The sequence below is a fragment of the Mastigoproctus giganteus genome, chromosome 7 (assembly GCF_048544385.1).
Source record: "Mastigoproctus giganteus isolate SK-2022 chromosome 7, ASM4854438v1, whole genome shotgun sequence".
In the NCBI taxonomy this organism is placed as follows: domain Eukaryota; kingdom Metazoa; phylum Arthropoda; class Arachnida; order Uropygi; family Thelyphonidae; genus Mastigoproctus; species Mastigoproctus giganteus.
The window spans coordinates 94,573,130-94,589,225 of NC_143581.1; the positions used below are offsets into that span (position 1 = coordinate 94,573,130).

General features: G+C 39.0%; 1 protein-coding gene across 5 annotated transcripts in view; it reads left to right on the plus strand.

The window, feature by feature from the left end:
* LOC150083087 (sorting nexin-14-like) overlaps window positions 1-16,096 on the plus strand; it is an 842,525-nt gene that overhangs the window by 221,717 nt on the left and 604,712 nt on the right. For all 5 annotated transcript variants that reach the window (XM_090377020.1, XM_090377024.1, XM_090377023.1 and 2 more), the window contains one exon: window positions 4,773-4,848. In XM_090377020.1, coding sequence (XP_090233146.1) covers window positions 4,773-4,848 — 76 coding nt within the window. The remainder of the gene's footprint in view (window positions 1-4,772; window positions 4,849-16,096) is intronic.

A 16,096-nucleotide genomic window follows, 5' to 3' on the forward strand; every position in this document is an offset into this window, starting at 1 on the left:
GAGCTGGATGATTTTGTAATAACTGAGAGGAAAGTGGAGGAGAGATTGTTGAGGATAAACATAAAAAAGGCACCTGGGGTGGATGGGATCTATCCAGTTATATTAAAGGAGGCAGCAAAGGAAGTAAGCAAACCCCTAGCCATAATTATGAGAGCTTCTTTGGACTCAGGGGAGGTACCCATAGACTGGAGATGTGCAAATGTAACCCCAATTCACAAAGCAGGATCAAAGGCTGACACAAGTAATTATAGACCTGTTAGTTTAACTTCTGTTCCAGGTAAATTAATGGAGGCACTGGTTAAAGAAGCACTGCAGGATCATCTAGACAAGAATTCAGTTATAGCTCAGACGCAGCATGGTTTTGTTAAGGGCAGGTCTTGCCTGACCAATTTGATTGGATACTATGATGTAGTCACAAAAGAACTGGATGCAGGGAATAACTTTGATATTATATATTTGGATCTTAGAAAGGCTTTTGATACGGTTGCACATGGAAGACTGCTGCACAAATTGGAGCAGTGTGGCATTGGAGGCAAATTGCTGCTATGGATAAGGGGATGGTTGAGTGGCAGAAGACAGAGAGTGGTAATCAATGGACACTACTCAACGTGGACTAATGTTATTAGTGGAGTTCCTGAGGGTTCAGTGTTGGGTCCGTTGTTGTTTTCGGTGTTTATGAATGATATTGTTGATGGGATTTCAAGTTTAATGTCCAAGTTTGCAGATGATACAAAGGTTGGCAGGGTTGTTAAGGACACCACTGATGCTATACTGCTGCAACAGGATCTGGAAAGGTTGAACAGATGAGCTGAGAGGTGGCAAATGAAGTTTAACATTGACAAATGTAAAGTACTACATATGGGAAACAGTAACCCCAGAGCAACGTATCAACTCTGCGGTACTACACTGACAGTGGTGGAGAATGAAAAGGACCTGGGGGTAATTGTGCAGGCAGATATAAAGTTCTCTGAGCAGTGCAGACGAGCTGCAAGAGTAGCTCATGGTGTCTTGTCAATGATATACAGGAATTTTTCTAGCAGGGATAAGGAGGTGATTATTCCCTTGTATAAGGCAATGGTTAGGCCACATCTTGAGTACTGTATACAGGTCTGGAGGCCTCATTTCAAGAAGAATGTAGAGCTGCTGGAATGGGTACAGAGAAGGGCAACAAGATTAGTGAATGGAACAAAGGGTTGCTCTTACGAAGAAAGGCTTAGGTTTTGCAAATTACAGAGTCTGGAGACTAGGCACCGGCGAGGTGATCTGATAGAGGTGTATAAGGCTTTGAATGGTTTGAGCATGCTCAATGCCAATGGGATTCTTCATCTTGCTCAGAATAATCAGCTCAGAGGGCATAAATTCAAATTGAAGAAGGACGGATGTCGGATAGATGTGCGGAAATTTGCCTTTGGCCAGCAGGTGTTTGGTTGGTGGAACCGACTTCCATCACTTATTGTTGAAGTTGATAGCCTAAACAAATTTAAGGCTCAAGTGGACAGGTATTTCGACGAACGGAGGGGTGAAATGGGAGTGGTGTGTTTTTTTTTTTTTTTTTTGGCTGATGCTGAATAAGCTTGCTGGAGAGGCCTTCATCCTGCAGTGGATTGAAAATGGCTGATGATGATGATGATGAAGCTTGCTTTCTTGCATCATATGCCTCTACTAATGCTAATGCTAATAATAATAATGTGCAAGTCCTAAAATATAGCACCTACCATACTGGAAGTGACTACCCAGCTGCAAGTCAATGTAACCAGAGGTCAAGTGTGGCATGCACACCGCACGGAGGAATGCCACTCCTCTGTGTTAGGGGGTGATACTAGGTTGTATATGACTCTCATCAACCAGTGGAATACCAACACTTTGCTTAGTAGAGGCTTGAAGTGGTGGAACCCATGTTTAGTTTCAGTCTCGAGAGCAGTGCTCAAGCAATTCCCTCCCCCCCCCATATTTTCTATCTTGCAGTATGATTAACATCTTTTGAGGTTATGATGGACACCACGGCAAGATCCAATCTTCCTTACAGTCTGAGAGTACAGCTCTAAAATGGTGTTCACAGGCTGGCTGCTAGACAGTCCACCAGATGGAACCTGTTGGTAACTCTCTAGGGGGCTTCCGGATCAGCTAGTGTATAATCTCCCTGCCTCTGCTCTGCCAGATATTAACTGGAGGGAGTCAGAGTAGTGTGTAGGGGGGAGGGGGCATTGTTGAGGTCATGTTATGTCAAGGAGCTGGGTATATTCTTGCCCAGCTCCTCTCATACACCTGTATCCAAAAATTTCATTACTTCTTACAGCATATCCTCTCTACCTTTTTATTACTACTAAATACAATCATACAAATTCGAACTGAGACATTGTTTCCCAGTTCCAATCTCATTGAAAAATGTTAAAATTTTTATTGCTTTTATTAAAAGTGATTTTTTAAAATTAGTAATAAAGTTGATCTTATGATTTTATTAAGGTTATTATTGTTACTTTTATCCATACTTATTCTGGTTTATTTTCTAGTTTCATATATTTTGTAAGAGTACTATTGGGGTTACATAATTTTTTTAGAGATTATGAAAAGTAGCCAAATTAAATTGGGAATTGCTGAGTTAGTCAGATCCAGGTAAGTAGGTCACAGTTGTGGATTAGTATTGTTAGGGTGAGATTGGCTTGACATTATGAATCAGGAAGGTGGTTATTATATTTTGCAGCTGTAAACTGTTTTTGGCTAATTAGCTTGTATTTACATAGGTGTTCTTTAGAGCTTGCCTCTGCTTGGCTCTTCTATATTCAAACACTGCTAGTGAGTACTGTACAATGGCTTTATAGTATTCCTCTTCATTGATGAGGAGATGTTCAGAGTGTCTGAGGAACAGACCAATCTTTGTGATAAATATGCTCCAGTGGTTATCATAGCATTTCCAATCATAAAGTAGATGTGCCCAGTCTTAGTTCCCTCTGCAACTGCAGAGGGAATCATTGGTTAATCCCAGGCTGTTGGTTTTTGCTTTAAAGGAACCATGAACAGTCATAAAGAAGGTATGTACAAGCTAGGGGAATACCAGGGTGGAGGTTTAGAATAGTTAAATATCAATCCGGGCAAGAATTTTCGGCAAAGGTAAAGAAAGCTTGCACGAGAAGCAAATCAAAAGTTCGATGAAATTTACCGGTAAAAGTACTTTGCCGTAATGGCATTTGTATTGTTGCTCGCTCAGTAAACATATACAGTAGGTGTTATCGGTCAGGAGTAGAAATTGAATCCCATGTGAGATTGAAACCCTCCCAAAGTGGAGGGGGTAACCGGACCTTTTTTCTTTAGAATCACTGGTGGACTAGTGGATAAATTGTTTATTAAGAGAAAAAAAGGCAAAGGAAGCCCACACAAGAAGCATGGCAAACTTCGAAAAAGTTTACTGGTGAAACTATGCTACAAACATTTTTTACGACGCCAGAACTTCTAATATCACTCTGTTCGTGATTCAATTAGTTAATTCAATTAGTGATTCTAAAGAAAAAAAGTCAGGCCCCCCCAACTTTGGGAGTGTTTCAAGCTCCCGTGGGATTCAATTTCTACTTCAGAGCAATAACACCCACCATCTGTTTACTGAGCGAGCAACAATACAAATGCCGTTACGGCAAAGTACTTCTACCGGTAAATTTCATCGAACTTTTGCATGCTTCTCGTGCAGGCTTTCTTTACCTTAGTTGAATTTTCTAGTGACTTACCCTTTAGTGCTTTTTTCCAAAATTATCTGCCACTTTTGCTGTAGTTCTGTGGCACCATATTTCCTTTCTTTACATCTTGTGTGAAGTCTAAAGTTATGCCTAAATGTTCTGTGGCAGTAGCTTTATTTAGCTGGTAATGTAAACCACGTCCTACTACAGTTGAGTTTGAGAATAACAGCACCTTCGGGGATTCAAGGTGCTGTTATTTCGATTTTTCTGTTATCTAGAAAGTTTTATGTTTAATATATTTAATGCAGAAATAATGAGGCTAAATAAGAAATAGAGAGATTAAGAATGCAATTTTACTGCTTATGCCCTCTATTTTCTTTATTATACCAAGTTTAGAGTGCATGGGTAGTATAGTGGTATCGTCACTGTCCTCCCGACACTGGGTGGAAAAGGCCCAGGTTTGAATCCCGTCGATGAAGCGAGGAACTTTTATGGGCTTTTTTCACTCTGTAGCTCAGTTAAGTTGGTCTCAGGTGTAGATAGCAAGGTTCCCCCCCCCCCAGAAACTGGGGTTTTTCATCCAGTAAAACAGGTAAATCAACCAGAGAATACATGCAATTTTCAGACACAATACACATGGTTATATGAATTTCTGGTTGACCCTAATGTAATAGTTTGGATTATATCAAGTTAATCAGTTATAATCATCACGTTTGTTAATCAGTTGGCGACAGTCTAGGAGAAGAAATTGATAGAGAGATCCTGGATGTGCTAATATTTGAAAAACTCTTTGTTAACAATTATATAACTGTATCTGAATATAAAATGTGTATGTTGTCATTGAAATTTTTATCAAGGCCAAAATCTGGATTTATAAAAAAAATTTTCTGATAGAAAATTTTTTCTATCTGCTTTTTCTGATAGAAATTATTGAAAGCGAAGCGTCAGCAGCTTTGAAATTAATTTTATATGGCCTTCCATGCTGAAGTATTTTAAGAATAAATTTAATTTGGTTTTTAATTTCATATATTATTCAAAAATTATTTTAAGGTTATCAAGCTGAATTGATCAGTGACATAAGCAGTTTAATTTTGTTAATTGTTTTAGAAGTGCCTGCAGTCTAGTGAGGGAAATTCTCACAGGATCTGTCTTTCTTCCTGCAATGGATATAATTGCAGATCCAGTAAGTATGATATGGATTTGTAGAATATTTTTGAAATTTCTTCTTGATATAAACAAACAACTGATGTCAACTTTTTTTCCCCTTCCCTCCTATAAACCTCCTCATACTAGTACTAATAATATCTGTTATATCCAGTAAATGTATAGGTCACTATGCCTCTATTCCTTTTCTGACTATACAAAGAGATTTACTAGAGTGGTCTTTAACGTGAAATTTTTGTTTTTGCAGAGTAAATGAAAGCACTGCAAGATGCCAACTGACCAATTTGAAAAATCAAAAATTTTTAATTAATTGGACAGTAAGCAGTGAAACAGGCCTGAAGGATGGGAAAGAGAGTTCCTGAAACATAGCCAGAATTGTTTAAGTGTTTAGCATTGAGGTGCTAAACACTTAAGTATAGCATTTCAATAATAATTACTTAAATCTACTACGCGATATAATAGTGTAGTCTTAATTAGTTAATTATCTCAAAACCCTTTGTTAGTGAAGTTCCATTGTACTTTGCAGGGGCTTTCCTGGGGAGAGGGGGAAAAAATTTTCCCTTTGATTCCATGTTCTAGCAACGTTGAAATTATTTCCTTCATCCAGCTCATGAGTGATTCTGCAAAACTAGGTTAGCTAACCAGGTTGGTTTAATGATTTTTCCATTAAAAAAAGCATGATATCTTTCCTTTGGAATTCCATTTCTGTCTAAATGAGCCTGTAATGCACTCTTGATAATTGCTTCCATCATTTTACTAAACATTGAAGTCAGACTGACTGGTAGTTAGCCACTTCACTCTTAGAACTAACTTTATGTACGTGCACTCCTCTACTTACTTCAAAATGACTTACATATAACTCGCAGTTATGTACGAAGCTGTTGCTATGTTCGATTATAAGAATCAATTTTGAACACTCTCGTGATATTTTTATAAAGCAGATTTCTGGAGGTCACTACCATAAAATAATAAAAATAATTTGCACTTTCCAGTTTATTGGGCTTTTCTGTTAGTGCAATGTAATTATAAACCGAGTAGTAAATTCGATCTTATTGCATTTATGATGATACCGATAGCTGGAATTCTGTGGAATTTTACGTTATTATGGTGAAATGTGGTTTCCCCTTCACTGAAATCTTCAATCATATAAAAACATAAATAAATTTTCAGAATCTTCTCTTCATATCCTATTTTTTGAGCTTTGTAAAGTTGATACTCCATATCTCACTTGCACGTATCGTGTTAGTTGCAATTTGTGCATTCTTTGTTATTGATTGCTTATTTTCTTACTGTTTTAAATTTTACGACAAAAAAAAAAAAAAGTCAGTGAACAGAAATATCAGCTAGTTAATTATTTATTTTTATTTTGCTAACCTGTGGGAAATATTCTTCTGATTTTCATGCATCATTTAATTTTGTTAATTGGAGGAAGTAAAGTGTAAATTTGTGTTCTATATCTTTAATTTTGTAGCCTATGGATAATATTTTTCCTATTTTCGCTTATTAGAATAGCCGTTTAATAGAATTAAAATTCAGTTTGCAAACGTGATCAAAATGACGGGCACTTACTACATATCGTATGGTGAACGGTATTTTATTTTGGAAAGTCCATTGTAAAGTGATTCGATCGTATATTAAATTAAATTACGTATCATATTTAGATTAAATTAGTTTTGAATAAATACCGTACTATACATTATTATTCGTTGTATGTTTTTTCAGCCTCATTTAACTTGGTTACAAACTGTGCTGTACATGATGAAGTTTTTTTATCTACAAGACCAAAGTTGGACTTGCATACAAAACAAAAAAAGTTACGTACATGAAAAAAAACCGATTAGATACGTAAGTTGAGGAGTGCCTGTATTGGAAATACATTGGCTCCCGTACAATTCAAGGAAATCTCTCCAAGAACCAGTCAGTTCTGCTATAATGTGGCACATATGTTCCTAAAAGTCTTCCCATTATTGTATTTCGTGCATTAAAAACACCGGGGCTTATGAGAAAAATAGGGATAGTGGCAGAGCACTCAAAAAAAATGTTCAGTCTAGTAAGCAAAATGCTAAAAAAAAAGTTGGGAACCCAATAAAATTGCTAACACAGGTTTAAACATCTTAAATTTCTAATAAATAAATATTACAATAAATGAGCTTTACCTTGACAAGCTATGAAGCTAAGCACTTTACATTGAAAAGTTATGAAGTTTACGTGATTGATATTTCTGTTCACTGACATTTTCTTTTTTTTTTTATTGTAAAATTTAAAACAATAAAAAAGATAAGCAATCAATAACGACGAACACAGGATGCACAAATTGCACAAGCGAGATAAGTTTACGAAGCTTAAAAAATAGGAATGAAGAGAAAATTCTGAAAATTTATTTGTTTTTTATATGTTTGAAGATTTCATGGAAGGGGAAACACATTTCACCATAATAATGTAAAAACCCACACAGTTCCACCTATTGGTATTATTGCAAATGCAGTAAGATTGAGTTTACTACCCATTTATAATTAGATTGCACTAACAGAAAAGACCATTGAATCGGGACCTGCAAATTGTTTTATGGTAGGGACCTCTAGAAGTATTCTTCTCTGCTCACACTATTCCGCCTCACGAAATTTCTATTCAACAGAAAAATGAGAGCTCCTGAAAACGTGAGTCAGCCTACGATATCACATGTTAACTTGTAAGTACAGTGAATGACAGTGTCTCCCCTCCCTATACATCATAAAATATAGCTCTCAGGTAAACGGGAAATATAGCTCTCACACATTTGACGTTTAACATTTTTTAAGCTTTGTAAACTTTTATGTATTGCTGCGCAGGTTGCTACATTCAGCTTGGTGCCAAGTTTTGCATTCACCTGGTGCTACTTGAAGATGAAATTGTGCATGAGCAAACCCAAAAATTGCGTTCTACTCGAATTGTTCCCTAATATATCAGTCGCATTGGCATTAGCATTAGCATTAGTAGAGGCATTTGATGCAAGAAAGCAAGCTTATGCAGCATCAGCCAAAAAAAAAAAAAAAAAAAAACCCACTTCCACCTCACCCCTCTGTTGGTTCAAAATACCTGTCCAGCTGAGCCTTAAACTTATTTAGGCTGTCAACCTCCACCACAAGGGATGGAAGTCTGTTCCACCAACCAACCACCCGCTGGCTAAAGGCAAATTTCTGCACGTCTATTCTACATCTGTCTTTCCTCAATTTGAATTTATGCCCTCTCAGGTGATTTTTCTGAGCTAGAGGAAGAATCCCATCAGCATTGAGCATGCTTAAACCATTCAAGGCTTTATACACCTCTATCAGATCACCTCGCTGGTGCCTAGTCTCCAGACACTGTAATTTGCAAAACTTAAGCCTTTCTTCATAAGAGCACCCCTTTGTTCCATTCACTAATCTTGTAGCCCTTCTCTGTACTCGTTCCAGCAGCTCTACATCCTTCTTGAAATGAGGCCTCCAGACCTGTATACAGTACTCTAGGTGTGGCCTGACCATTGCCTTATACAATGGAATAATCACCTCCTTATCCCTGCTGGAAAAATTCCTGTATATCATTGACAAGACACCATGAGCTACTCTTGCAGCCCGTCTGCACTGCTCAGAGAACTTCATATCTGCCTGCACAACCACCCCCAAGTCCCTTTCATTTTCTACCACTGTCAGTGTAGTACCACAGAGTTGATACGTTGCTCTGGGGTTGCTGTTTCCCATGTGTAGTACTTTACATTTGTCAATGTTAAACTTCATTTGCCACCTCTCAGCCCATCTGCTCAACCTTTCCAGATCCTGTTGCAGCAGCATAGTGTCAGTAGTATTGGAGCAAATTTGCGTCGCAAAAATGCACGTTATAGCAGAACTAACTGTAATAAGAAATTATAACAAATAAATCTTAATGATAAATAATTAAACTTAATGGTTTAGTGCACTCTTTTGCTACCTCCCTCAAAAGTACTGGGTATGTGTTATTAACTCCCGTAGCTTTACTTGGCTCGAAAGATTTTTCTAATAAATAATCTGAAATTTAAGTATCACTAATTTCATGCTTTCCAGCTTCACTCACACAGTCTCCTTCCCTTAAAGGGTCTTTTTTCTGTAAATATCAGTGCAAAGTACCTGTTCAGTTCACCTACAGTAACAGCTGGTTCTAAATCTTTCATCTTTCTTGTGTCATTACATGAGGGTCTGATTTATTCTCTTCAAATACATGAAATCCCCCCTCCCCCACTGTTTGTTCAATTACCAGTGATTTCTCATCTGCCTTAGCCAGCCAAAACGTTTCTGTACTATTACGGGTCCTTATATAGCTGTTATAGGCTTCTGTGCTATTTATTGTTCAGTAAATTTTCCGTGCATCATTTTATGCATTATTAAAACTGGCTAGTTATTACTGATATAAATTTTTTTTTCTCCTATATGGGCTTTTTTCCCACCCTTGATGGGTATTGGTACCAAGTGCATGGGGTGGTTGGTTGTCTGGTTACTATTATTATTGTTATTATTACTGTTGCTCAAGGAACCCTCTTACTGACCTCTACATGTGTTTAGGATTATGACTTTCTGGAGTTCCATGTAAGTGTTCTCTGCGAGGCCTATTCCTACTAGGTTCTTATGGAGGCTCTTTGGCACTATGCTAGTGGTTGACATGGTGATCGGTAAGGTCATTATTTGTTCCATATGCCACATTTCTCTGACTTCTTGTCATTGGTCTGATTACTTCCTGATCTTTTCCTCATATTTTCTGGAGATTGCTGGTGTTGGGCACTGATGTGCCAATCAGGTAGGTAGCCATTTCCTTCTTGTCAATGAGGGTTATGTCTGGTCTGTTGTGTGGGATCATCTTGTCTGTTATTATGGCACAGTCCCAGTACAGTCTGTGAGTAAGGGTATCTAGTATGGCTTGAGACTTGAAATATATTAAACTTTGTTTATCATCTAGTATTTTTGCGCTAGCTTCTTATGCATTACCCTAACCACCTTTTATGTTTGTGAGTGTACTCCATCTGGGTGATCACACTGCAGCCTGTGGTGATGTGCTGGATTGTTTCTGGGGCTTGGTGGCATTGATGACATGTATCATCTTTTACTCTGTGGTCCTTGAATATGTATTTCCTGTAGTTCCTGGTGTCGATTATCTGGTCTTGTGTGACAAGAATTAATCCTTCAGTCTTTGGGAAGAGCCTTCCTTTTTTGAGCCAAGCGTTTGAAGTCAACTTATCTATGTAGTCTTAATGGAGTTCATTGTAGTATCTTCTTCGCCCGTCTTCTGTCTTTGTTTCTTTTGTTGAGGTTGACTGTCATGTGCTGTTTGTCTTTCTTATAGTTTGGTAGATTGGTGTTGTTTTCCTGGAAGTAATTCCGCAGGTTCTTAATTGTCTTCTTTTAGCATTAGTAGAGGCATTTAATGCAAGAAAGCAAGCTTATGCAGCATCAGCCAAAAGAAATAAAAATAAATAAATAAATAAAAACTAACCATTTCCACTTCACCCCTCTGTTCGTTTGAAATACCTGTCCAGCTGAGCCTTGAACTTATTTAGGCCTATCAACTTCCACGACAAGGGATGGAAGTCTGTTCCACCAACCAACCACCCGCTGGCTAAAGGCAAATTTCCTCACGTCTATCCTACATCTGTCTTTCCTCAATTTGAATTTATGCCCTCTCAGGTGATTATTCTGAGTAAGAGGAAGAATCCCATCAGCATTGAGCATGCTCAAACCATTCAAGGCTTTATACATCTCTATCAGATCACCTCGCTGGTGCCTAATCTCCAGACACTGTAATTTGCCAAACTTAAGCCTTTCTTCATAAGAGCACTCCTTGGTTCCATTCACTAATCTTGTTGCCCTTCTCTGTACTCGTTCCAGCATCTCTACATCCTACTTGAAATGAGGCCTCCAGACCTGTATACAGTACTCAAGGTGTGGCCTTGGTACTCCTTAGCATACAGTACTCCTTATCAGGAGTACTGTATACAGTACTCCTTATCCCTGCTAGAAAAATTCCTATATATCATCGACAATACACCATGAGCTACTCTTGCAGCCCGTCTACACTGCTCAGAAAACTTCATATCTGCCTGCACAACCACCCCCAGGTCCCTTTCATTCTCTACCACTGTCAGTGTAGTACCATAGAGTTGATACGTTGCTCTGGGGTTGCTGTTTCTCTGGGGTTGCTATTTCCCATATGTAGTACTGTACATTTGTCAATGTTAAACTTCATTTGCCACCTTGAAGCCCATCTGCTCAACCTTTGCAGATCCTGTTGCAGTAGCGTAGTGTCCTTGACAACCCTGCCAACCTTCGTATCGTCTGCAAACTTGGACATTAAGCTTGATATACCATCATCAACATCATTTATAAATACAGAAAACAATAATGGACCCAATACTGAACCCTGAGGGATTCCACTAATAACTACTCCACAATTAGCAGTGTCCATTGATTACCACTCTCTGTCTTCTCCCCCTCAACTACCCCTTTATTCATAGCAGCAATTTGCCTCCAATGCCACATTGCTCCAATTTGTGCAGCAGTCTTCCATGTGCAACAGTATAAAAAGCCTTTCTAAGATCCAAGTATATAATATCAAAGTTATTCCCTGAATCCAGTTCTTTTGTGACTGCATCATAGTATCCAATCTAATTGGTCAGGCAAGACTTCCCCTTAACAAAACCACGCTGTGTCTGAGCTATAACTGAAGTCTTGTCTAGATGATCCTGCAGTGCTTCTTTAACCAGTGCCTCCATTAATTTTCCGGGAACAGAAGTTAAACTAACAGGTCTATAATTACTTGTTTTGCCCTTTGATCCTCCTTTGTGAATTGGGGTCACATTTGCACATCTCCAGTCCATGGGTACTTCCCCTGAGTCCAAAGAAGCTCTCATAATTATGGCTAAGGGTCTACTTACTTCCTCAGCTGCCTCCTTTAATATAACTGGATCGATCCCATCCACCCCAAGTGCCTTTCTTGTATTTATCTTCAACAATTTCTCCTCCACTTTATTCTCAGATTCTCTAGCTTACTGCCAGAGTTGAAACACCTCTGGCATTTCACTCGCTGAATAACTCCTCATTTGTGAATGTCGATGCAAAATATTCATTTAGTTTGTTAGCTACCTGAGCAGGATCATCAACAGTTGACCCATCGATATCAAGTGGATCAATCTGATTCATCCCCTTCCTTCTAGAGTTTACATAAGTAAAGAACTCTTTGCTGTTTTTCTTTGCATCCCTTGCCAAAGATTTCTCGTAATCTGCCTTCGCCTGTCTAACCTCCTTTGTAACTTGGTTACAGATCAACTTGTATCTATCATAGGCTTCTGTGTCCCATGTTAATTTGTATGTATCCCATGCATTTTTCTTCTCTGCCATTAGTTCATCTGGCGCCTCTGTAGCTAGGTGGGAAGGAGCAGCAGTGCGTAGCACACGCTTCTTGATTAGACCGGGGTTTGAGCCCGTCACCACCAAATATGGAAGATACGGAAAGATCAGGGAATGACCACCGCATATCCCGGAGCAATATGGCCTTAGTTGCTAATGCTCCTAAAACACCAAATAACAATAACAACATTAGTTCATCTGACATCCACTTAGGCCTAAACCTTGAACAATATTTCTTAGTTGGTATGTAAAGCCTAGTAGCTTCCAAGATAAGTTCTTTGAATGCTTCCCATTTTTTATTTGCTGTTGGTAACATCATCAGTTGTTACCACTGAATAGAATTTAAATACTGTCTCAGTCCATCGTAGTCGCCTTTACGAAAGCAATAACCCTTCCCTTTACCCCTAATGGTAGTCACCTCTTTGAGTAAATCCCACTTCAGCACACTGTGATCACTGCCACCTAGTGGTTCATTTACCTGCAGATTCTTAATGCATGAAGAATCACTACTGATAATCAAATCAAGTGTATTACTCCCTGGCGCCTCCGTAGCCAGGTGGGAAGGAGCAGCAGTGCGTAGCACACACTTCTTGATTAGACCGGGGTTCGAGCCCGTCACCACCAAATACGGAAGATGCGGAAAGGTCAGGGAATGACCACCGCATTTCCCGGAGCAATATGGCCTTAGTTGCTAATGCTCCTAAAAACCAAAAAAAAAAAAAACAAAAAAAAAAAAGTATTACTCCCTCTAGTTGCCTCCCGAATATGCTGCTGTAGAAAACAATTATCCAATAAATCCACAAAAGCCTTGCTAGTGTGTGAGTGACCAGCCCCCAAATTCCAGTCAATATCTGGGAAATTAAATTCCCCCATTATAAGACACTGTGATTTACTGGCCCTCTCTATTTCCCTGTACAGTTCCTTATTATACTCATCAGAGTCATTAGGCCTATAGCATACTCTTACTCTCAATTTTGATCTCCCAATGCTTATGTCACACCAAACTGACTCGACACTGCACTGTCCAGCAATGTCGACTGGCTTCACTTCCTTGGATTTTATGTATTTCTTAACTAATACCATAACCCCTCCTCCCTTCCTATTCTATCTATCCCTTCTGTAGACATTGTACTCCCCATATTCCAGTTCTGCATTCCTTACATCTGTGTGGCACCACGTCTCTGAAATCCCCACAGTATCTGCCTTTGATGTTTTGAGCAATACCTCAAATTCATCAAATTTATTTACTAACCTCCTAGCATTGGTGTACACGCAAGTATACATGCACCTGTTCTTTTTCTTAGCTACCCTAACACAACCCATGTGTTTACTTGTACCCCAATGATTCCCAGCAGTCTCTGAAATATCCTGCATCCTATTTTCCAGGCTGCAGCTTATTCCAATAGATGCAGTGCAAGAATCACTTTCACCTCTGCCAGTGGCTACTGGTAATCTATTAGTCCTTGTATCCGCCCAATCTAGCAGTTTTCCGACCTACCTAACACTGCCTCGATAGCATCATCAAACATTCTTGCACCCTTTCTATTTAAGTGTATCCCATCCCTGTAGAAGCAGTCTCTCCTGTTAACAAGTACAGACCAGGCTGACCAGGCTTTTCTTGTTCGATGAGGTCAGTCGATCCCTTCCTTTCTTCTTTTCAGTCTATGGTCACTCTCTGGATGGCTGACTTCAGCTGGTATTCATTGCTCTTGGACATCATTATCCTGCTTGGTGTTGGTTCGGTCTATGATCCCAAAGGAATAAATGAGTACTGGGACTGCATAAGTGTTTATGATTGTGATCATGTTTCCACCATTTAACTTTGATTTTAGCAGGATTCTCAGTCTTTGATGGTATTTCTCAGTCAAGCTTGCCTTGATCTTGTGTTCTAACTGGTCGACCTGCCTTATTCCCACATTTTTATGTCTTTCACTCTGTCATAGCTTTAAGCTCTTCACTGCTCTTCTGTGGTAGTTTTGTCTGACTTGATGTCCTTGACGTAATCCTGTATTTGTCTAGGCCAGGGATCGGCAACCTTTTTTGAGTGAAGAGCCATTTTTGATCAAATTTTTTAAAAGAGAATTCGAAGAGCTGCATCTCAGCTCAAGCTGGGGGGAGGGGGTTTTAAGAAATGGAATAGAGTGGAAAGGCGTTTTATTAAAAATATATATATTTTGAAATATTATTTATTAATACTGAAAAAACATAAACATCCAATTATGTATAAATTAATGTGACTTTTGCTGCTGAACTTCTTGAGTGAGTCTCTCAACATCAGGCGGGTATGCCATAATTTTCATCTTTAAAGATGCTGAGAGACTCACATTTTTCAGACGGTTTCTTAATTTATTTTTAATATAGTTCATGTTTGAAAATATTTGCCCGCAGAAATACGTTGAACAAAAAACTGAGAGAAGTCCAAAAGCAAATATTTTCAAATTTATATACTTGTCCGGTAAGCTACTCCACGCACTGAACACAATTTGGTCTTACTTTTTCAACTCATCTATCACCATCCATTTATGTAGAATTGCAAGAGCAGCCTTTTAACTTTTCAAATCCTCAATTTCAATTTTCAGGCATATTAGTCTTCTACCTCACATGTCCTTGGTTTTTAAGTCCTCTAACTCCATTTTAAATTGAATTGTGCTCTGTGCGAGCTAAAAGTTAAAGAGCCACAGTTACATGTTGAATGAGCTACATGTGGCAGGGGTCGGCAGGTTGCTGACCCCTGGTCTAGGCCATATTGCGTCCTGATATCAGTTCTGAACTCTTCGGTGATCCAGAGCAACTGTTGGAGTTGATCCTCAGGCTTGTTCTCGACCATGTACATCAGGTGAGAGAGGGTGTACATTTTCTTCCTCCTTCTTTTAGGGTATATATCCATACTTGCTGTTATTGAGCATTGTGGACAGTGGGTTGAGTGCTAGACAGTGGGTTCCTTGCATCTTTTGCTCATCATTTACATCCCTTCTGCTGCTCAGCTATAATGTTCTGGCTCCAAGTGTTTTGATATCTTCTTAGTTATGCAGCTGGTCAGGATCTTATATATTGTTGGGAGACAGGTGATTGGTCTGATCTTTGTGAAGTTTGTTGTGTCTTTGCCTTAGCCTTCAGGTAGGTGATTCCTTGAGTGAGACTGGGATTGTCAGGGTACCTTATTATCTGGGTGAATGCTCTGCTATGTGTGTGTGTGTGTGTGTGTGTGTGTGTGTGTGTGTGTGTGTGTGTGTGTGTGTGTGTGCGTGTGTGTGTGTGTGTGCGCGCGTGCGCAGCTGTACTTCTTGTACCAGTAGTTGTGGATGTTATCTACTCCTGGAGTTCTCTACTTGTGGGACTTACTGATTGACTGTTGTAATTCTTTCTCCTGAATCTCCCATTCTGTCATCTCTTGTACTTTCTTGGCTTTCTTTCTTACTATAGCTATCTAGGGTGCATGAAATCTTCGAGTGCCCCAGAACTCTTCAAGTGCCTCCTGGTTGAGGCATCCATTGGGTTCCTTCTCCAACACTCATCATTATTATTATTATTAGTAGTGGCAAATGATGCAAGAAAAGCTAGCTTAAACAGCATCAGTCAAAAAGGGACGAACACTTCAAATTTTTAACATGTCCATCTCCTCTGCTAATCTGTATAGTTCTTCCTTGAATTTATTCAAACTAGCCACCCTCACAACACGAGATGGGAGTTTGTTCTAACAATCAGCCAACCTCTTTCATCAAAACTGCTAACATCTTTCCTCAGTTTGAATTTATGCCCACTTGCAAGTAGGCAGAGTAAGAGGAAGGATTGCATCAGTGTTTAGCTTGCTAAATCCATTTAAAGCCTTAAACACATCAATCAGGTCATGTATGGGTGCCTTGTTTCTAGGTACTGAAGAAA